The sequence below is a fragment of the Vicugna pacos genome, chromosome 19 (assembly GCF_048564905.1).
Source record: "Vicugna pacos chromosome 19, VicPac4, whole genome shotgun sequence".
Classification (NCBI taxonomy): domain Eukaryota; kingdom Metazoa; phylum Chordata; class Mammalia; order Artiodactyla; family Camelidae; genus Vicugna; species Vicugna pacos.
Window position 1 is genome coordinate 19,997,381 of NC_133005.1, and position 23,596 is coordinate 20,020,976.

The 23,596-nt window shown below is 50.2% G+C and overlaps 1 protein-coding gene across 1 annotated transcript in view; it reads right to left on the minus strand.

Annotated features, from left to right (window-relative positions):
- Window positions 1–315: 315 nt before the first annotated feature.
- Window positions 316–23,596, minus strand: part of CDS2 (CDP-diacylglycerol synthase 2) — a 46,703-nt gene continuing 23,422 nt past the window's right edge. The window contains exons 2-13 of the mRNA XM_072943847.1: window positions 19,809–19,945; window positions 18,484–18,580; window positions 17,635–17,732; window positions 15,593–15,732; window positions 13,461–13,519; window positions 12,747–12,829; window positions 10,753–10,840; window positions 10,030–10,098; window positions 9,014–9,166; window positions 7,296–7,415; window positions 6,751–6,854; window positions 316–6,494 (exon numbers count right to left, since the gene is read on the minus strand). Coding sequence (XP_072799948.1) covers window positions 6,362–6,494; window positions 6,751–6,854; window positions 7,296–7,415; window positions 9,014–9,166; window positions 10,030–10,098; window positions 10,753–10,840; window positions 12,747–12,829; window positions 13,461–13,519; window positions 15,593–15,732; window positions 17,635–17,732; window positions 18,484–18,580; window positions 19,809–19,945 — 1,281 coding nt within the window. The 3' untranslated portion in view covers window positions 316–6,361. The remainder of the gene's footprint in view (window positions 6,495–6,750; window positions 6,855–7,295; window positions 7,416–9,013; window positions 9,167–10,029; window positions 10,099–10,752; window positions 10,841–12,746; window positions 12,830–13,460; window positions 13,520–15,592; window positions 15,733–17,634; window positions 17,733–18,483; window positions 18,581–19,808; window positions 19,946–23,596) is intronic.

The following is a 23,596-nucleotide window of genomic DNA, read 5'->3' on the forward strand; positions in this document are numbered from 1 at the left end:
GTGTGGTAACTAACTGGAGCCCTGAGAGTGGGTGAGAACCCCCAGGAGAGCCTTCAGTGCGGGGAGAACGTCGGGGCAGGGTGCCACCATCTGAGGGCCAGCGCGGGGAGAGATGCCCAGAAAGGCAGCTCAGGAGGAGCAGCCAAGGGAACAGGAGGAAAGCTGGGGAGCAGGTGGCGAAGGCCAAGGGCAGAGGAGGTTTTCAGAAGCAGGGCGTGGTCGGCAGCGTCCTGGGAAGTGACGCTGGTTCCATACAAACAAACCGCCCGTCTCTCGCCAAGCCAGCACTCCGCCCATCAGAAAGCACACGTGAGCCAGAGTTTAACACATGTTTATTTGTGGAGTAGGAAGACTCAGGTATACAAATAAGGTGAGTACTTTCCAGTGGACAGTGTATCATATTCTGAAACTGCACTGAAAAAGAATCTGCACGTATTATTCCGCATCGATCAGACGGTACACAGAGAACGGTCAGCCGTGGCAAAAACACATGGATTTAGTGAAATACCAGAGGCCGGGCCAGAGCAAAGTCAAGGCCAACCTCGGGACAGCACAAACACTGCTGTGGCTACATGTGACTACCTGGCTCTCCCCAGAAGAGGCGGGCAGGCCATTTCTATGTTTGGGGTAACTTTCTAACTAAATAGATCTTCAGAGGGAAAAGAATTGAGGAAGTGTCTCACTTACCCACCACCACCAGGGTTCCCAAGATGCCCCCTGTCTTTACCACTCTGGTTTTCCCCTCCTGTTTGGGAAAAGCATTAAACACCAATAAAAATTAAAACTTGGTATCAGCCTCAACTCCAGATCATCCACAATCCATGAGCACTGACTCTCCCCGGATGGGCTCCTGAGCCCAGTTACTGGTCCCCACACCCACAAGGGACACAGCCTGGCCTCTGCCCGCTGCGGGAGGCCGGGCCTCACCTTTGCCCATGTTCGTCCTGCTGCGCCCTCGAGGCTTCTCAGCAGTCCTCTGGCCAGATGACAGTAAACTGCCATATTCCTGCTCCTGCCTTTTTCTCTTGGTTCCAAGTCTTTGGGTTTTATTGGCCCTGAGGTCTGCTCAGCTCTTTCCCTTGGTAATCTGCTCCCAGACACCCAACCACTGTGACATAAGGCAGCCACACGGGATGTAAACGAAACAGCACACAAAGGACCCCCTTAAAAGAACATGTATGTACTTTCTTAACCGCTTTCCATCCTGACGTTCCCTGGCATAAAGCCAGCCCATGGACCTAAAGGAGGTGAGAAAAGGGGCTCCAACAGCCGAGGACAGACCCGCACTGTGAATGATGTCAGCAAACAATGTCACCTGGGACAGAGTCACCATGTGGCGAAACCCAACTAAAACCTCTGAGCGCTGCCTAAGGGAAGCCCTCAGGAGCCCTCAGGAGCACACTGGGAGACCACGCAGGGAGACCACTGCAGGGGGATCACACAGGGAGACCACACAGGGAGACCACTGCAGGGGGATCACGCAGGGAGACCACGCAGGGAGACCACGCAGGGAGATCACGCAGGGAGACCACTGTAGGGAGACCACGCAGGGAGATCACGCAGGGAGACCACTGTAGGGAGACCACGCAGGGAGATCACGCGGGGAGACCACTGCAGGGAGATCACGCAGGGAGATCACTGCAGGGAGACCATGCAGGGAGATCACGCAGGGAGACCACGCAGGGAGATCACGCAGGGAGACCACTGTAGGGAGACCACGCAGGGAGATCACGCAGGGAGACCACTGTAGGGAGACCACGCAGGGAGATTACTGCAGAAGCGACTTCAACCTGATGCCCAGGGGCCCCGCCCCCAGTTTAGAGCCATTTCCTCTACAAGCAGAAAGCTGCCTGGGTCCATTATATGCAATGATGAGAGAGAAAGTGCCAGGCCTGGCAAGCCTGAGTCCAGAAGGGCGAGAGGGCAAGCCCGGGGTCGGTCCATCCCAGCTGCTGCTTACCGACCCCTCCACAGCCACGTCCCTGATTCCTGTGTAACCCCTTCTTCATCACTTAACTGCGGGCAGAGGCTCCCGTTTAAACAGAGCGGGCCTCTGGGTCTGCTCTTCATTCCCCACTGACGCTCAGGAAAGAGTCCACAGTCAAGCCGATGGCTCTAAGCCATTATTATGCTGCTGGCTTGAGAGCTTCACAGATGCTCTCTGTCAACACCAGCCCTTCAAAGTGAAGAACGCTCCACCCCCCCACTCCCTCCCCAGCTCCTCCAACCTCATTCGGAAAACTCAAATGCTTTTCACTCAACCCAGCGCCTGTTCTCCCTTCATTCAGGCATCACCTGTGACCCTTTGCTAACCTAGAACCCAACAGAAACACCCCACATCATCTGTCCTCAAATGGTCACCTGCACCTATCCTGTTAACACTCTTAACAAAGAAGCACCAGGCCCCTGGTTGCTTGCATTGTAAGGACAGGAGAGAGCACGTTTAGGCTTCCCTTCTGCATTAGAAGCTGCAACAGAGGTTTCTCTCTCTCCCACTCTTCTTGGCCCTGAGATGCCCACTCACGTGGAGAAGCGTGCAGTCTCCTGAGCCATGTGCACAGAACACAACCTTTGGCAGAGGGGGACACGGGGTCCAGAGTGAGCCACACACCGGCCCTCACCACCCATGGGGTGGAAGCACCACTGGGCAAGAGGAAAGGGCTTCCTTCCCCATGGGAAGTCCAGAGCCAGGGCAGCAGGAGGTGGGCAAGCCCTCAGGCAAACCATCCCTACTAGGAACAGGAAATTCCAGAACATCTCCACATCCTCCTTCCTTTCGTCAGGCTGCCTTCTCAGTGAGTGCCAAGTACCCAGACGCTGCAGGTGGCTGTTACGGTTGGACTGCTTCTCTTAGAAGGAGGGTGTGGTCACTTTCTAGACTCTGGACACCCAGGCGGTGTGCAGGGCAGTGGCAGTGTAGTGGCTGAGAACCCAGTCTCCAGCATTACACTAATTTGGGTTCAAATAACCAGCCGAGTTCAATAAAAAACTACCCTTGATTGAGCGCTTACTATGTGCCAGGCGCTGTACCAATGTTTACACACCTCTCTCATAAAATCATCACAATCCCACAAGGGAGGTGCTAATAGCAGACCCAACTGGGTTGGATCTGCACCTAGTAACCTGCCCAAATCCAGGACTATTTGAGCCCAAAGCCTATCTTCGTAACCTCTGTGCTTATTAGCTTGTCAAGGTGCCTCATTTTCCTCTTCTATAAAATGGGGATAATACCTAATCAAAGGTTGTTTTCTGGATTAAAAGGGATAATTTAGGTAAACCCTTAGCAGTGTCCCTGCAATTATTATTAACAAACACTCTGCTGGTAACTTTATGACTTAAGGATAAGAAGGAGCCCCAACAGATAGGCATCTGGGAGAAGAGGGGAGGGGGGGTAGTTTTCAAAGAGCCAATGGATTTGAAAGCCACCGGCCATAAAATCCTAGGCTCCACATATCCTGGCCCTGTATTCTCAGAAATCATCCACATGTTTTAAAACCCCATCACTTCAGTACCCCAAGTCTGCCTCCCCAATGACCCTCACAGCTGAGATCTCTTTGCCTTTGAAAGCGTGGCGCACAGACAGTTGAAAAGCCTTACTCTACTGAGAGGCAGCCCTAGATCAGAACAACGGTCGCTACCCACCTGGGAGCCCAGGAGAGTAAGGTTCCTGCTGGTCAGCGTGAAAGGGGGGTAGTTCTGGGAGGAAGAGAAAGATGGGGCCACCTTCAAAGGGACACAGTAACGTGGGGAAGCTCTCTCCCCTCCAGCCCTCAGCTTCCTCACGAGTAACGCGTTCGTGCCTCTTGCCCGAGGTACCTGGGAAGGACGCTGTGACACTGCATAGGATTCAAGTTAGAAAACAAAACAAAAACTCTAAGTTGGGACTGCACAATATGTATGAACTCAAAAACAAGTGGGAAACAGAAAACCATGCATGGAAGCGAGAAACCGAACCCATGACAAGGTAGGGTACACAATTTCAGGCACATTTTATTTCTCACAAAAAAAAAAAAAAGATCTGAAGCAAGTTATGCCACTCATTAAGATCTGCACGGGTGAGTGTTACAATTAGTCTCTGGAATCTTGCCTGCGTGGTGATTTTCAGTAAATGGGAGAAAGAAAAACAATGCACTAAATGGACACAAGGTGGCGTCGGCCTCTCGGCTACTGGACTGCTAACTGCCCTCACTGCACCTGAACGCACGTGAGGACGTCAGAAGACAACAAACCCCAGCTGGCTCTCCTGCCTTCTTGATGGCAGCCCTGCTGAGCACCCAGCTTCAGTCTCCCGGGCCCCCATCAGCGGCCACGTCTGCAGGAATGTGCCAGGCTCCCTGATCCCGAAGGCAGACCTATTCAAGGGTGGCTCTTTGCAGCCGAGTCCCAACTGGGACGCCCGGTTCCCAAGGACCCCACCCTCTGCCCACAGTGGGGCGACATGAGACAAATGAGGTACCATTCTATCTCTAGTTTGGGGAACCAAGTTCATTCTTCAGTCAGAAAACTAGATTCATTACTAGTCACCTCCACTGTTTAAGATTTATTGCTGAAGACAAGTATTTTTAAGGACAAGCATTTAGAAAAGGCCTGAAAGCACCTGCTTTTTGGGTGCTCAGGACATGACTCAACACCCCTGCAGGCCCTGGGACAGGTACTAGTTCAGCCAGAATCATGGCTACCGGAATTATAAGACAGCTGAGAACCCACAGGGTGACGCGACCTGCCCAGGTCACAGCCAGCACTGAAACCTCGTGCAAAGGCATGTTTTGCCTTTAAGGGGGCCTTGGATCTAGAGAAGAAGAGCCGTGTACTAAAATGAAAATAAACGTTCAGAAGGAAGAAGCTGCTGCCCATGGATGGTCACGCGGTGGCTGAACTGAAATGTCGAGAGGGGTCAGCCCCGTGCCAGACACCCCAGGGACCTGGGCCAACTGTGAGCGTTCTAGGATGCGCTAAGGCTGAGGCTAAACAGAAACAAAGCAAACCAGAGCCAGACCAAGTGCCGAAGCGAACTTCACCCCCATATTTGGCAACGAGCACCGAGTGGCACTGAGGAACGGGCACATTTGGGCACCACGCTCGCTTGCTCCTGTGCTCCCTTGCTTCTCGTCCTGACAGAGAACGTATGTTCCAGAAGTCAACCTCACTCCTCTGATTAGAAGGAAAAAAATAAATAAATCACAGTTTAAGAGAGGAAAGGTCCCCCTGCAAAATACAAACTACATTTAAACTGGTCACATTACGTAACAAATGTGCACTTAATCCGGAAGATTCAAAGCGCTAATCTGGCTGGGGTTATCCAGAGCCGTAATCAGGACTTTGCGGTTTCAGTGACGAAGTCGTGGTACAGTTGAAAATCACTGTAAGAAATAAGTGATTTTTTAAAACACACACACAGATACACACTTGCCTTAAGAGTAATTATACATACACACAACACAGCAGCTACACAGGTGGCCAGCCAGCAAAGGGCGCGTGGGTGTGTGAACGGGAAGCCCTCTGCTCCCCGCCCAGCGGGCACAAGCCCCCCGGAAGGACTCAGCAGCAAGTCTACAGCACAGATGTGAACGGCATCACCCCTGAAAAGACCCAGAGCGCCGGGCCGCCCTCCAGGAGCCCCCTGAGCCTCACACCCACGGGACAGGGCCAGTTAACGGTACACTCTGCTGCATACGCTTGAAATTCCACAGTGCGGCTTTTTTCCAGATTATAGTTTCTCATGCTTTCTGAAAATACTAAAAACTGCAACCTGCTTTCAGCCTGTGAGGAAGTCGGGTGAGCCCATACCTAACGCAGAGCTCACACTTCACAGGATTGCGTGAACAGAAGGGTGATCTGATCAAAAGCCTTCATCCCTCCAGCCTGCGGCGCCCTCCTGCAGCCCCAAGGCAGGGCGTATGGAGAAGCGCTCCAGCAGTAAAGACACCCAAGCTGTGCACCTCTTCCCTGGCAGCTGGAGGGGGGGGGCACCTAAACTGGATAAACTCAGATGAACGCCCACTCTCTGATCAAGCCCAGAAAGGGAAGCTCTGGCTTGGGAGCTGGACACACCAAGCAGGCCCTCCAGAGCTGGGCAACAAACACCATCTTCCAGATTATTAAAAACTTGTTTGAAAAACCCAAATGGTTTTACCCCCATGACTTCTTTCCAACTCAAACTGTATTTACTCACAACCCAAATCAGAAGCACATAGACTGTATACACAGATTTTCTTTTTTAAATCCACAAATAAAAACACTAAAAAAAAAAAAAAGACAGTGAGTTGAAGCCTTGTCTTTGTCCAAGTTACACCAACTGGGCCTGCCTGGGAGCCCGTCCCTCACTCAGTCCTGGTCCTGCTCTCCCGGCCCCGGGTGGCCCCTACTCGTCCTCCGGGGCAGCCGTCAGCATCCCCTTGTCGATCAGGTGAGACTTGAGCGTGTTGAAGATGTGGAGCTGCTGATCTGGCCGCAAGGTCAGGAACTGCTGAACCAGCTTGCTGGGGTTCGGGCCCCTGAAAAAGGACGTGAAGGAACAGCACTGGGCGCGGCCCGGCCACTTCTCGGGCCTGATCGTGCAAGTGGCTGCTCCCCCTCTGGATTCTCTACTAATGGAGGGCAGGAGGCCTCAGAGAAGCCACAAATGAGCACAACTGAAAATGGCATTCATATTTGGGACGCTTTTCACTCAAACTGAGAAATAGCTAAAATTCTAGAACTTCACCACACTTGACAATCCACCAGCCTGGTTCAAGTGGGAAGGCACTGTACCTGATGAAACTGGCGATATACACGTTGACAAAGGTGGCCATCAGATACTGGCAGTCAAAGCGATCCATGATGCCTCCGTGGCCAGGAATGGTGTTGGCAAAGTCCTGTCAGAGGAGGGCAAGGATTGGTGAGCCTGGCCTGGGCCAAGGTCAAAGCCTGGCCTATGGTCCCGCCTCCATGCCCAGATACTGCCCTGAGTAGCTGAGGGCAACAGAAAGTGAAAAGTGCTGATTCAAATGCTGGCGCTCCAATAGTACACAAGCTTATTAAATTACAGAACGTTTCTTTTGAAGAAAGACACAAGATATATTAACAAATAAACTGAAACTCCAACTACGGAATTTCTTTGAAACAATGTATTTTCACTTAACGTACCTAAGTTAAATGTGTGGAGAAGAGCACATATTAATAGCCAGGGTCCACAGCCTGGTATTGTGAAGGGGGCGGTGGTTGATGGGCTGGGACAGGAGGAGGAAGGCGGAAGATGGGTGAAAAGGGGGCCCCCTGGGAGACAACAAGAGGAAGAGAGCAAAGGGTTCTCCTACTTTGATTTTAAAGGCTCGTTTGAATCCACTAGCGAAGAACCCTCCAAAGGGGCCGATGAGCGAGGCAAACGTGGAGAGGGCAATGCTGTGAATCTGGAAGGGGTACATCCGGACAGTTTTCTGAGAAGAATAAATGAAGTCAGTCAAGGTGCCTGCAAACCCAGGCTTATTACTTGTTAACATGTTATTAAACCAACTTTATTCAACCCCACCCCTCCAGCAAAATCAGTAAGCAGACTGGCTTGGGGGTTTTGGGTAAATCTCTAGTATCTCTGGCTTAACAGAGGACATTAAGATACTATGCAATCAGTCTGCTGCACAATGAGGAATGTTTTGGTTGAAGTGTATGAAGAAAATCCAGCCCTACATGGATGTGTAGTTGAAAAAAAAGGAAGAGTACTCAGCACTGCCTTTCCAGATAATTACAGGTATTCTGTGGTATGATACCAGAACTTGACAAGTGGTAGTTTTCTAAAAACTGGTGCAACGTGGACTCTGAAATCCTGTCAATGACCTCTTTGTACCCTTACATTACAATCCATTGGTCTGGGAATACAGCCAAGATTTTGTTATAACTGTAAATGGAGTATAACCTTTAAAAACTTAACACAGAATATTTTTAAATGCTTGGGGGAAAAACCCATTGGTCTGCCTTGCATTCTGAATGGATCTTTTATCCAGGCATGACTGTGTAACACCATGCATTGGCCATTTCGAAAATACTGGTTCACTGAGTTACATAAACATTCTTCCAAACATAGACACACTTTTCACCATACGATGTCAAAGCATCATGTGTGAAAATCACCACAGGTCTCATCAGAAAAGCCTTTGAGTATTAAAACAAGCTGTCAAACTCACAGTGGCAGGTATACACTTTCCAACATTCTAACTTTTACTTGAAAAGCCAAATTTTATCAATAGGAACCATTACTATCAATTGTTGAAGTGACAGACCCACTCCATTCATTTTCAAGAAAAATGTCTGCCAAAATCTAAATCTGAAAAAATGTAGTTTGTTGGTTCTTTTCAAATAAAAGTCATATCCCCATAAAGCAGCAGCTAGTGTGGCTCATAAACTCAAACAGGTACACAAAAGCTTTTCCGTGAGGCATGCACTGCCCTTCAGAATTTGGCAGAAGCATTTTATGTATACCTTCCATTCTGGTACACAGAGTATTAGAAAGGCGTGTATTCAAGGGTCAAGACTTAATAAAATTAATCACTTTACTATTTCATCAAAGATATTCTGAAGATGAACTGGCTAAGATGTCCCGCGAGGGTGTGGCATGATGAAGCCCGTGACAGTTCAGTTTGGGGCCACTGCCTCCACTCATGCTAGGATGCCCGCAAGTTTACCCACCATCGCTTCTGCACCATCATGGCAAATGTCGACAAAGCGAGAAAGGCAAATAATGTCATTACGTTATGAAGAAAATAACTGTGCTCTCACAGACCCCTGGGAAGGATCTCAGGGGCCCCGACGGGCCCAAAAGCATGCTTTCAGAACTGCTGGTCTTAATGATGTGAAGTGGGAAGAATCACCTCCTCCTGCCCCCACTCTGAACTGACCTGAACAATTCCGCTCCACCCCGGGGCTTGCACTTAGGGGAGGGAGGAAGTGAGGGAGCGGAGGGAAGGCACTGGGGGGTGGGGGAGGCTCTCTTTGTAGTCACTCTCCAGTGGAGGACCGCTCACCCCAAGTGAGCAGCACATACCCAGCCAATGACCGACTGGATCACCCCAGGAATGTTGTACTCCTGCAGGCGAAACAGGTCCGAGGGCTCGCAGTCCACAGTGAAGCTGTTGGTATCGTTGTTGTACTCCACGGGGCAGACAAAGCAGCGGTACCCGGACATCACGTAGGACAGCTGAGGACGAGGAACAGACAAAGGAGACAAGGTCTGGCCGAGTCCCACACAGTGCTCAGCGCCCTAACTGCAAGCCACGTGCTAAATCAGAGGTTCATGTTTAACCACGTGTGTATTTTACCTGAACGGGGGGTGGGGGCTGAAATCAAGAGGCTTATGGCCCACTGAGGAGGCCTCACACCTGCTTGCTCAAACAACCAGGTCTTGAATAGATTGGGAAAGACCTGAAGGAATTTGGGCAAAGAACTATAAGAAACTTCACCCCATTTGGAGGAGCTATGGCCCATTTTTCTCAAGGTCTCTTAACTGGAAATGGCAGGGGTGAGGTGGGTGGTGCAGTGAGATGGAGACACGTGAAGGGAGAGAAGAGGGCCCAAGAGCGAAGGACGGCTGGACAATCCTGAAGAACAGGGAGGCGGGCCTGCAGGTCAGAAGCAAGGATGGATGCTCCGGGAATGGCTGGAAGATCATCCCCCTCCAGGCAGGGCACTGGCAGGAGAAAACCTGTGCTGGAATGGCCTGCCCACCTCACCTCTTACTCAGGCAAAACAGCAAATGCCTGGATAAGGACGCCCCTCCTGGGAGCGGCCAGGCCGCGGCGTGAGAGGAGCACAAGGCGCGCACGCCCCAGTCCCCGGTCCCCTACCGCCGGGGCCCTGCCTGAAGCCGGCGGGTGAAGGACAGTGGGCACTGTCGTGCGGGCTCCGGGGGGGCCGCGCCCAAGCCCCTCTGCAGAGCAAGCCCACCATCCAGCAGGACAGAGTCCTTGGCCTTGGGAGACCTAATCTCTCGCCCTGGATGGGCTCTGAGGGTGGGTGGGAGGCCTCTGCCCACCCCCTACCCAGCCAGGAGCCACCACCTACCAGCAGGCCAAATACCACAGTAGCAAAGCAGCCCCCAATGAAGCCTTCCCAGGTCTTCTTCGGGGACAGCTGTGGACAGAGAGCAAGCTCTTAACAAAAGGTGTTGGTTAAAAACCCTTCTACTAGTAAAGAAAAAAAATCTCCTTCAGTTAACCGCCTCCCCTTCTAAAATACCCCCATGTTTGGTTTCCTTGTTCCCTGCTTGATACCCCTCAGTTTCCTTTCTGTTTCAAATGGCCAAATACTTTAAATATATTATAAAACAGTATACTAATTAAATAACAACACTCAAAGTCAGATTGAAGCTCCAAAGGTGTGCCTATATGGGCTATACATTTTTTTCTCTATTAGCTCCTTTTTTCCCTCTGCAGTTGTCAAGTTTTCCTTTGGATTTTTTTTTTTTTTTGAAAATCTGGGGATCATCCCAAATCAGCAGGAGGTAATTAGGTTTATTTATTTATCTATTTATTTATTTACTTTTAGGGGAGTTACTGGGGATTGAACCCAGGACCTCGTGCATGCTAAGCATGTGCTCTACCACTTGAGCTGCACCCTCCCCCTGGCTTTTCTCTTGAAACCAATTTACTACCAGCCTTTCTCCAAGATGACATGAAGGCGTACACACCAGCAGGACCTCTTCTCTGTCTCCCAGGCTGACCTATCTATGCTGAAAGCACCACCGTTCCCTCACGGTGATGGTCCATGTTAGGGTGATCCATTTACCTTGATGAGCGGGGTCCGACCAAAGAAGAAGCCAAACATATAGGCCATGATGTCATTACAGATCACACAAGAAATGGGGACAATGAACCTAAGAAATAAACTACAGTAAGAATCAACTCTTCCCCAGATAATACCTCCAAAGTCCACAAAACAATGCCATTCATAAATTTCAGTACCAAAACAATCTATAAAGTACGTATTATCCCTTAAGGAATAAGTTTAAAAGCAATAAGACACCATATAAGCCATGCCTAGAACCTGGCACACAGCAGCATTCAAATATTCACTGAAGGACTACGGAGTAAATGGAGGTGGTATTTTATAAAATGGCATTTATTCTTTTTTCATTATGAAGTAATCTATGCATACAATAGTACAAATTTAAACTGTAAAGGAAAGAAAACAAAATAAAGTTCTCTTTGCTTCCCCCAACCCTATTCCCATTTTCCAAAATAACTACTTTTAATTATTTCTGACTTTTCTGCTAGTAGCTACCTCCATAATTCCAAGTCATGTATTTCATAATGTTCAACTCTTTTTTTAACTGTTTATTACTGGCTCCAGTGAACCCTATCTTTCCCCAGGACCTCACTGATGGCAGGACCATAGTCCACGCAGCCAGATTTCTTCTCTGCCTCCGTCTGCCGGTGGTCTGGGTCATCCTCACCATGAAAAGGGGGACAAGTGTCCACACTTGTACCATCTCTCTCCTCTCCTCACTCTCTGACAGTCACTTTTTAAAAATTTCCTCCATTATAGTTTAATATACATAAATCTCCATCTCCTAGTCCCTCAACTATGGGCAATATTTTCTGACTTTCTGTTTGTTAAGGGGGGCGATTTAGAACATCTGTCTCCACCAGCCACCTGTGCTAAGGACTGTGATGAGGCTTCTAGCACACGTTCTCTGCTCTGCAACTGTAGTTCAGTCTTGCGGGTTGAGTTTGAAGACCAAAAACTAGAGATTTTAACATGATTCACTCTGGAACCAAGCAGTACGTCTGGCCCTAAAGATGAGGACTTAGCATGAACCACTCTTTGGAATTACCCAACAAAAAGTCTGAAAGAAAGGTAGAGTGTGTCTTCCCAGGCCACCATCATTGTTTTAAACAGAATTATGACTAAGGCTAACACTCAGGTGAGCTCGTCTCTGTTCTAAGTACTTCACACATTTGTACTAATTTCTTCCTCAGGCGGTGGGTATCACTGCATCTTCATTCTGAGATCTGGAGACAGAGGCACAGTCTGGGACCTTAACCACAACACTTCAGCTCCTCTTACATACACCAGGGTGTGCCTTCACCTGTTCACTGAAGTCACAGCTTCTTCAGTCAGGGCTGCTGCTTTCTATCAACGGTGACAGATTTCCTGCTGAAACCACTGCATTTCTGGAGTAAAATCTACCAAGTATATCATTCTTTTGACACATTGCCATATTCTATTTGCTAATAGTTAATTTAGAATGGTTATTAGTTTGTCATTCTTGTTTCTCCCTCCTTGTGCTTTTATCAGCTTTAGTATTAAGGGTCAGATAAAACTCAGCTGTTGTCACTGGTCTTTCCTTCCCAGGTGTGGATCCTTATGCAATTTTCAAAGTTCGTTTGTAATTATCATCTATTCAAGTTTTCTTCTTCATGACTTTTAGTTGTTGACTTTTGCCAGGAAATCATAATTCTTTTCCTCTAGATTTTCAAAGTCTGTTGCACCGTCCTTGACTCTGTCTCCATACCTGTTAGCCTAGAACAACGGTTCTCAAAGTGCGGGTCCAGACCCGCAGCATCAGGACCTGGGAATGGACTAGAAATTCAAGTTCTCAGGCAGAAACTCAGAAGTAGGGTCCAGTAATCTGTGTTGTAACTAGCCCTGCAGGGGATTCTGGTGTATCTAAAGGTGAGAACCGCCGGCTTAGACAGTCAGCGGGGGTCCTCAGCCCACCCACACATGACAACACCCACCAAGTGAAAGGAAAAATCCCCCTCACTGACGTCACTCACCAGATCATTCCTTCAAACAGGTTGTGGATGACAAGATGTGACTGGGTTACAACAATCAGTAATGTTACGTGGGTCCAGCCAAACTGCAAAAGAAGATAAAACTTTACCTAGCAGTTTATCTTGAAAGGAACTTCTAATGGCAGTCAATACCAAATGGAAAACTGCTGAGAAATGGGTAGGAAAGATATTCATTTCTGTACCTGGTCTTATTGGAAATGAAAAGGTACAGAACAGGCCTCTGGGAATAAGTCTGTTTCCCAGCTACAGTTCCCATCAAAAGGAGGGCCCATGTGGCCCGTCAGCCCCTCTATGCTCCAAAAGCCTGGGTACTTCTCGTTTTCTTAGTATTTAGTGAGTGCTTGGGATGCTCAGAGAGGGGGTGTTTTCAAGTTGAGGGGCTATTACAGCAGGTAGGGTATCTCTGGGCAATGCCTGAAGCTTCACCTTGAGTCTTACCTGGAGTCTACCCCTCATGTCCAGAGTGGAGAGACTGCCTTGCGGTATAAATTATGTAACAATGATTGTGTCTAAGTGGATAAAGAGCCACCAAACTTCAGTAGGGATGCCTCCCTCCATCCTCTGGATTCCAGATACATAAGAACAGACTACATTCCAGGGTCTTGATTTGTCCCAGGAAGGATGGGAGGCTGGCTGAGTTACCCCGGAACTGCACGCACTCCAGGAACGCTGACTCTGACACACCCACTCCCTTACCATGTAGAACTGCAGCCGGTAATGCTTCTTGACCAGACTCAGCACAAACATGCAGAACCCTGGTTAGAGGAGGGAGGAGCAGAAAGGGCACCGTGAATCACATTCTGCATTTCTCTCCGTCCTAGGCATTTCCTCGAGCTGTGTTAAGTAGTTCTTTGCTAATTTCCTGGCAGCAGTTAACCAGGGCACAAACCCATAGCCCAAGGGGATAAAACCAGTTACTCAAATAAACAGTCAGAAGGAAAAAAAAAAAAAGACTCCTTCAAGACAATCAAAGGAAGGCAGTACTTTAAGATCTTGTAGACAATTTAGGACAATTTAGGACACTGTTCACTAGACAGGAATGTTTTGATCCTAGAGCAGGGGCCAACAATGGTCAGGCCAGCTGCCTGTTTTGTTTTATAAACAAACTTTTATTGAAACACAGCCCTATTTGTTTGCATGTTGTCTAGGCTTCCTTGTCCTACAAAGGGAAACTGAGGACAGCTCCCAAAGCCTATAATATTTATTACCTGACCCTTTAAGAATAGGTCTGGCAGAAGGGGGATCCACCGGGTATGAGGCCAAGGCCATCCTTGCATCTATCTTTCACTGACCTATGTGACCAAAGTCTCCAGAAAGGGACTTTTACCCAGAAGTCTGCTGATGCCCAGAAGAGAGCACATCCCTGTCCCCGGCCCCCGGCCTCTCTCTGCGGGGGCCGCTGTGAGGCACGCTCCCTGACTCTCCCCAGTGCAGCAGGCTTCTCGGCAGCGCTCTTCACATTTTCACAGCTGTGGACCTCAAAGGGCTGCACAGGCCACCAAATGTGGGACACAACACAGCGGGCCGGTGACGAGGAAAGTAAGGACAAGGAACAGTTTAATAGTCGCGCTGCTACAGACAAACGTGGGCTAGTAGACCAGAGGGCCCCATGTGTGCGTCGGCACAACCATGCGGGGTCTGTTATTGTAAGGACGGGCCGCACACAAGGAGGAGGGCCTGCAGGATCAATTTCTACATGAAGACCTGATCAGTTGTCAGATCTGTCAGGGACTTCTCTGAACAACAGGATTTACAACTCTGATAAGGGCAGGAAGTGAGGCCTGTCCCCTAGGGTATTGTGAGCCGGGCTATCTTCTGGAGCGATGGGCTTTGTTAGGCTAAACACACATCAAGAGATTTCTTTTCTTTTCCCTACAGAAACGCAGGTGTGCGGAGGGTCCTGGGGGGAGGTGTGGCTCCAGGCACACAGAGACGCAGGGGTGGGGCTTTTATGACTCCACAGCAGCCAGGTGTCATTCACAGAACCAAGTACTGCAATTAAACTGATGAAAATCAGGTCAGACTGAAATTTTAGGTCAGAAGAAGTATCTCATGTGCCTCAAAATGGCTTTGAGCACAACTGTGAAGAACACTAGCATTATTACAACTACTGTCTTAAGTGAGTTTAGACTCACACAGCACTTTACTGTTGGTCAAGTTTTAATGTATCTGATCAAATCCTCACAGTAACTCTGCTGTTTTGGCTCAAGATCACAAAAGAGCTAACCAGAGACTCAGAGTAAGCTCCCAGCTCCTCTGAAGTCACTGAATCTTTTTTTTTTTTTTGAACAGAAGTTTTTATTTTGACAAAATTCCATTCTTTGTTTTTTAATGGAGGTACTGAGGATTGAACCCAGGACCTGGTGCATGCTAAGCATGTGCTCTACCCCTGAGCTATATCCTCTCTGCCCACAGTCTTTTTAAACCGAAATTAGTAAAATTTCCAATATACTGCAGTGTCCCTCAGGCAGTCTCCTAAAATGGCCACCTGTTTTACACACAAGTTCCTGGGTGGTCTTTGTTTCAGGATCTCTGCGGGGACCTCTGCCAACAGGGGGGTCCAGAGGACCTTGTGTTCCAGGTCCTGGAACACAAGGACAGGAGGCACAAACTGCAGCCCCCACAACCACACAAGCCCCTCCATCTTAGTTCTCTTCGTGAAGAGCTGCTACAGCTTATGTAAGGCAGAACCCTCAGCTCCACTCCCCAGCGGCGCGGGAGTCAAGGTCATCAAAACCTTACATTAACCAAGAAATGCCCCAGCCCCTCCTCAGCTGCTATGCAAAACCAAGAGAGACATAAGAGCTGGTGAGCCGCTTAACGCATACCTGTTAGGTAGAGAGTAAAGGAAATGAATCGGTGGTATTTGCTAAGAATCCGCAAAGGCTCCTCTCTCTGGACCAGAGTGAAGAAGTAATCCGTCACTGTTTCACCATAGAAGAAATAATTCACACACAGTAGGAAGTACCTGTAAAAGAAGGCAGGTCACTGTCAAAGGGAGGGGCCCGTGTGGCCTCGCCTTTACAGCGAGGCTGCCAGAAAGCCCCAGCAACCAGAGCAGCAGCCCACCCAACGCCCGAGACCCCCCGGGGAACCTTGCAGAGGGACAGGTGGACCACGGTTCCCTGCTCTTGGGTGACACTGCAGGTGAGAGCTTTGTCTAGAAATTTGTGGCTTTCATTCACTCTCCATTTATCACAAACCTGGGACTCAGTTTTTACCACTTTGGAAGCATTATCAGGCCTAACTTAACACTCAGATCATAAGCCAATGCTCCGAAACACACCTCGCCCTCCCTCCGCAGTCTCACTTCCACTCTTCCCGCCGGGGACCCCGCACGCCTGCCAAAATGGATTTCTCTGGCTTCTCCATTTGTCTGCTTCGTGCTCCCCTCTTTTCCCTGCCTAGAATATCCTCTTCACTTACCCAGTTTTTCACCCATTGCTCAAATACCATTTCTTTATAAAACCCTGCATGACCTAACATATCTGCCTCTCCTGTATTTAATTCTATAGCATGAAGTATTTGCTCTCTTCACAAAGCAATGCATTATGCTCCATCTCAGACTGTCTCCCTCTCTGAAGCTTGGCTCTGACACACAAATCTTTCACTAGCATTAACTCTTCACTTGTTTATATGCTCTTTCCTCCACTGGGGCTCCGGGAAGGGAGAGGCCATCACTGATGTGCCTTCACAGCCTCGGTGGTGGTTCCAAGTACGCAAACAAGTGCCCGGCTCTAACCACTCAGCAAAGATCCAGACAGGAATGAGAATGGAGAGTTTCTCTCTCTCTCTTTATTTTTTAACTTGTGGAAGTTCAAGAACTCCCATACTGGGCTTATTTTCTATTATATGGAAAACACCCTCTTTGGCCAGTGGCCACAGTCAGGGGTCAGACATTGTGAGTATATTAACTAAAGTCAAAACTGCTTTCCAGCTACAAAAGAGCCACGAGAGAGACCTATACCGGGGCAGGTGGCAGGCATGGGGACTGCAAGGCAGCTTGTGCTGCTCGGGGATGAGGAAGCATCTCCGAGAAGGATGTGTCCAGCCAAGTCCGAGCATGTCCACTCCCTGGGCCATGACCGATCTGCTGGGGTCCAAGATGCTAACCTCTGGCCTGCTGAGTAATGGACTCAATCCCTGAGTCCCACACGGCAGGGTGAGAAGGGTCTGCATCTGGCCCAGGGCTCTCAGGACCACGGCAGTCCTCTGCTCACATGTCACAGCCTGAGAACAGTGTGGTCAATACCGCAGAGAGCTGCAGACCAGGAAGTGGTCTCGGACATCACCTGTGTTACAGGTTTTGGTTCTGTTTCTGCTTCAAGACAGCCATGCTCTTTCCTAGGAGGAGAAAGCAGAGTTCCTCCGAGGAGCCCAGATCCTCTGCCTTCAGTCTCACTCCTGCCCATCGGCACCCATGGAGCCTCCAAAGAACACTGGCTAGGTCTCAATCACCTGTTCTAAGGGTGAGGAAGCCACGTTCCAGAGACAGCAAGACTAGCACTGGCAGCTCCCAGATGACTCTCATGGGACACTGGGACACCACAGCATGGACGATACACCGATCTAGAAGGGGGCGGGGGCGGGAAGGGGATTGTACAGAGTCTCAGGACTCCAAATGCCGAGGCAAACATGGTCACAGACGCAGCCATTCTGGTTTCTTCTGAGGAAGAGCCCAGACCCCGGGTAACTACTAAAACACTCCCCACAGGCCAGCCACACAGCCTGGCCCACACAGCACTTGGGTCTCAAAGGTGCTGTGCCGGTCCGTGGCCACCACCGGCTCCCTCCCACCACGACCGTAAATACCTACCACAAAACACTTGTCGAAATCTGTTAAGGGTCCCTGTGAGGCTAGAGAGCTTACCAGCTGAGGGTTCGGAACCAGGGCAGGTCGTAGGAGTGATAGACATTGTAGCCAATAGTGATAATCTCATGGAAACACTTAATCTGAACACACATCACCTGCAGGACAGAAGAATTAGAATACTTACTCACCTCCCCAGTTCTTATGATCTTTGGAAACAGAAACCAACAAACAGGGCATGGGCCTTCAAGAAAAACATTATATTTAAGAACACTGTCAGTCCCCGAGTGACCCTGTTCTCCACCTTTGTCTTGCACCAACCCACAAGGCAATGATGCCTGTCATGTTGCACGGAGTAGATCCAATTTCTCACAATAAATATATGCTTCTGAAACTCCACTTGGCTTTTTATTGTAGAACCTCCCAGAACTCAATCTCTTCCCCTTTTTGACTTTGAAAAGAATTACATACTTGACAAGTCCCAAGGGCTCTGCTCAGCAGTCAGCTGTTAGGCATTTGACCCTGCCCATGACACTGTGGAGACTAAGAGAAAAGTACTGTGGACTGGGATTTCTTAATGAAAGTCCTAAGCCTGTGGGTGAGGCCACAGGAAAACAAGAAAGAAACCAAGAGTCACAAAGGCTCACGGCAAGGGTCACAGTTTAATATAACAGCTGAATTAATAAAATCAAATGTTAAAATGAAGAGACATCTTTAACCATGTCCAACTGGCCCATCGACAACTCTCCAGCTGGCTGCTGGAAGGTGAGAAACTCTAAGGCAGATGTGGTCTGAGGAGCCTCAACCCCAACTGATTCCCAGAACCAACCCAACACGTGGCACTTCAAATGCCCGGTCCTGCAGGAAAAACCAGAGGCAAAACTAAAATAACATGCAGATGGCACTTACAATCATCATTAAAACCATTGGTCCCAGGTAAATGATGATGAAGAAAAACGCAATCATGGCCAGAGTCAGGATGCCTCTCACCCACCAGTTCTTCCATCTGAGTTAGAGGAGGGGAAGGAGAAGGCACGTTAGGAGCCCGGCAAGAACTGAAGCACAAACCCGCGGGGGAGGTCCTTCCTGGGCTGAGAGGGCCCTGAGGTCAGCCCTTTCCGGGAGCACCCCCTGCACCTCGACAGGGCACTAGTCGCACGCTGGCAGGAGCAGGGCCGCCTCTCTAGGGCCATCACCTCATCCATACTGAACTCAGAAGGTGCTCCGAGGCCTTAGAAAAACACACTCAGGTTATGTCTTCAGGAATGAATCAGGCCAGAGTCCCGAGGGAAATGCAGTGTCCTCCACTCCTGTGTCCACCTGGGTGGCTTCTAGGGGCCTCTCTCTTGGAGGGAAAAACCAGGAACATTTTCCCTGCAGCAGAATCCTGCACTGCTCTGCCCCTGCATATGGTGATCACAGCATCACACACCGTGGTGATAAAAGCCGTCACACATGGGTACCTGGCACTTTGCTAAGGCTTTACCTGTATGAACTGATTCAACTCTCAACACTACCAGCTTTTACAGCTGAGGAAATGGGTGCGCAGGTCACCTAGCTGGGAAGCGCTTAGCCCTGGGAGTCTGTCTGGCTCCAGATCCACACGCCCTGAACCTTTCAAAGGGACAGACATATGGGAGACACTCACAGGAACACTGTTAGATAATGTTTTGGAGTCTTACAGTTTGTCTTTTTAATCTACCCGTAGAGCTGGTGCTGGAAGGACCAGAGTCTCAAGGGACCAAAGTTTTAACGGATTCACCCAAGTTGACATGTTTCTCAATTATTACAAGAGAATTTAAGGAATGTCCACAAGGCATGCGTGTGGGAGAGAGAAACTGAACTCTGAGCTAGAAACTTGGGCTCAGTGGAAAGTGGCCTGCCCATTAGTCACAAACGCCAAGGACCATTTCTCTGCATGCGCCCCTATGATCGGGCTTTCCTCCTCCTTGGACAGTGCCTCCCAGGCAGCCAAGGGCACCCTTCAAGGGCCAGATCCGCCCAGGCTGTGTTCAGAGTCACTGTTAAGCACCAGATGACACTCAGTGGAGCTCTGGGCAGAGGCAGGGGAGACCGTGCCAGTGATAGTGGGCAGGCCTGCCCCACACACTTTATTTAACACGGGTGGGCTCCTGCCACAAGACCGTGGGCTCTCCAAGGGCTCCAGGTCTTCCATGGCTCCTGGAGACAGCGCAAGCCCCCCGGCAAGCACCTGCACCGCTAAGCCAGGCTACCTTGAAGACAAGTTGGAAAGGGCCCTGTTGAGGACCTCTGGGGTATCGTCTGCAGAGGGTGGCAGGCTGGCAGCGTCCACTCGGCTCTCACTGTCTGACGCAGTCTCTCCATCAACCTTTGCTTCTGACTCCAACTCCTACGGAGCAGAAAAACAGAAGAGGAAAAGGGCGAAGTGCTGAGCAGGATACTTAGACGTATGTGCCTGTCAAGAAAGATCTGTGAGAGAGACTCAGATAGGGCCTGAGGACCTGGCACAGTCAGGTGGCAGAACAGATGGGACTCTGGGCGACCCCGACACTGTGCTGACACGTGCTGAGATGGCCAGCTCCCTGCTGCAAGAGGCGGCATCCGCACCACGGGAGGATGAGGAACAGCTGACCACCTGCTCAACCTCCCCGCCTTCTAGGGGAGCGGGGGAGGGGACCATCCATAAGCGTGAGAAAGGGGCTCCTCTGTACCTGCAGAACGCAAGAGGGACTTTGTCAGGCTTCAGCTCCGATCCTGCCCCTACTGCAGGGATCCCAGGGTCCACTGCCTATAAGGGTTCGGCTGCAGACACCCAAGAAGACCCACTCGCCTTTGAAAACCCCTCTCCATCAACACCTAAGTCACACAGGGAGCAGCCCCTGCTCTGCCACAACAAGCTGTGGACTCAGAGCCACCAGGGCAACCAGCAGCTCTGGCCAGGCTCTCTTAGGGGCAGCTGGGAATGCTGGCTACTGCTCCCCAGCTGGGCTCCCCAAAGTCCAAGTGTCACTTCCAGACGTCACAAGAACACCCCGTGAGGACGCCAGCCCCAGTCAGTGTGGGAGCCCTATGGGACCAACTGACTCGAGTCAGTGCTTCACCAGGACTGGTGTGCACCACTGCCCCTCCCCTGGGGCCCAGGCAGCAGCACACTTTGATGTCACGCACAGAGTTGCCCCCAGGTCCCAGTCATGTAAGGAAGCGCCTGCAGGAACCCGTCCTGCTCCTCAGTCAGGGGGAAGGGACCACAGCCATGCCAGTAACAGGCTTTCCATCCAAAGTACCAAGGAGCAGGCCGCTCTGCATCCTGGGGACCATCCTTCTACTCAGAGCTTTTATTTCTCAGGGGAGTTTAAGAGTATCTGCTGTGAGAAGAGGTGGAGAAATCAAATCACTTGGAATTAGAGTAACAATACTGCCTGGTATCTGAATAGCCCTTCACAGTTTTGAGCACATTTCCCACACCTGTGAACATCTGAGCAGTTCTGGGAGGAAAGGAAAAGACAGAAAAGGTCCCTCCTTACAAATGAAGTAACAGGGGCTCTGGGAGATTCAATGGCTCGCCCCAGATCGCCTATTAACCGAGGTCTCTGACTTCACTGTGTCCATTCCACTGGATTCCCTGTCATTTAAGCATCTTGGAATCCATTTCATTCTTCAGTAAGAAATTCAGAACAAGGTAAACTGGAAATGGCAAAAGATGTTTCACCAAATCTTCAAAGATTTCGTTGCATGAGTGTGCAAACACAAAAGTTACATCTTTTTCAAATTGAACAATTTGAATTTCCCTGATAACTAATAAATACATGAAATTGAGCACCATTTCAAAGGTTTCTTGGCTATTTGGGTATCTTCTTTTGCAAAGCATCTGTCAAGTCATTGGCTGATTTTCTACTGAGTTTTCTGCCTTTTTATTGCTTTGGAGCAGTTTTTTATACGTTCCAGATTTAAATACTTTGTGGCACTAGTATGTGCCCCCAGCCTGCTCTCACCCCTGCCCCGCCACCTCAGTCCTTCCCCCTCTAACAATCAGACCTTCTTCCTCCCTCTCAGCACTGGCCACAGTGGGGACTTGGGAGATTTTTTTGTAATTGTTGTTCCAAATGACCGCAAGCTCCCTGAAGACGAGGATTACGACACCTTGCTCTCATGACATCCTCATGCCTGGCACACAGATCCTTACACAAAGTACTGACAGATGGAAGGAGGCGGGAGGAAGAGCAGAAGTCACCCCAGGTCTGCAAAGAGAGGCGCAGCCTCTGCCCTCGTGGAGACAGCTATTTCTAAATGAACATACGACGGTGACAACACTGCAAAGTCGAGGCCTTCGCTGCTGCGGGACTGCTGACACAGAGGCAGCTGGCCTTGGTAAAGAACTTGTGGCGGTGGCCTCGTCAGTAGATCTGAGCTCAAGGGCCACAGCTTCTGATGGCGGGGTCGCTGCTCCCTCCTCTGCCACAGCTCAGCCAGTGGCTCTGGACAAGTCACCCAAGGGCTGCTGTACTCCCGCATCCTCACCAATACAAGGGTGAAAGGACCCTCCTTATCTGGTAGGGGTTCCCTGCAAAGATATGACCAAACCCCCACCTGGAGCTGTATCCTATTCCACTGCCCCAAGAGTCTCTGAAACACGACGCCGCCCCCAGGACTGTCTCTCTCCAGTTAGACTCAGTGAAGACCGAGGCATTCAGAACAGCTTTCCATTCTTTGCATCAACACTAGCACCCACACCCCATCAGCTACCATCAGTAATATAAGGTAACGATGCTGTGTGATTACCTAGCTGACCCCTAAACCACAGGGCTTCCAAATGCAAGTACCAGGGACCCACCGAGGCCTCCCACGGATGCTGAGTGGAACACAGCAGAAGAGAGGGCACGCGTGTGCATGCACAGAAGCCCCAGCACAGGTTATTTTTAACTCATCCATCCTGTTGTCAAGGAAACTCACAAAGGCTGCCGGCTGCCCAGCTAGGAAGGGCAGGAAGGAACTCAGGCACAGCCCCTGCAGGGGAGGGGCAGGGGGCTCCGGCTCTGTACTGTCTCCGGACCTGCTGGGCCCTTTTATGAAAGTTAGCCCAGACATCACCCTCCCCCGCTCCTCTCCTTCCTGGCTAGGAAGAGGTGAAGTGAGGAGAGGCATCCCGAGGCAGGAAGGAGTAAAAGGAAGTCAAGAAAAGTTATGAAGACACTGTGACTTGTTATTGTCAAGACATCAGGGGGCCTGGGATGAGCAGCTAAGAAATTAAGTAAACTCCCCGAAGAAACAAGCCTGAAGGAGACGAACTTTCTAGGTGAGATGTCACCTGCCTTTAAGCACGTTAACTCCAGGGTCCTGGGCCTCACACCAGGCCTCCGAGTAAGGAACCTCAGAGCCCTTCTTGGAGGTCTCCTCAGAGCAGGAAACAAACACCTGCGGAGACAACCGCTCTCCCACAAGCTGGAACAGGAAAAGGCGGAGGGCAGACCCCTGTCCCAGAGGAAGGGGCACAGCCCGGGAAGACAGGGGCCGGGGGCAAGTCAGCCAGCTCTCCAGGTTCCAGGTGCGGGTGTCAGAGAGGCCGAGGGAACAGAACCTAGGAGAACCTGCAGCCTGCAGCCTTCTGGCTCCTCCCCGTGTGTGGGCAAAGGCCTCCCGCTTGGATGTTCACTTGGGCCCCTTAGCCCTGAGTGAGGAGGCTGAATGCTGGCGGTAGCTTCCAACGAGGGCCCAGAGGAGGCAGAAACCTGAGCCCAAGATGTCACCCAGGAGAAAGTGGCAGATACTGGGCCAAGAGTCGGAGATGCCAAGCACTTCACTGGTTTGCTCCTCTAGGGGGTGGTGACATAGGCAGATGCCAAGGAAGACTTTCTGCAGGAGGAGGAAGCAGCCAGACAAGGGAAAGCAGGGCCCAGGTCCCAGCCCTGCTGCCCATTACACTCAGCACAGGCCTCCCAGTGGGGAAAGGACCGCTACCTGGAATGGCTGTTTGGATGATCAAATGCAACACCAGTGAAAGCCTATTAAAACTAGAAACGGACTGAACAGCAACAGGTACCCA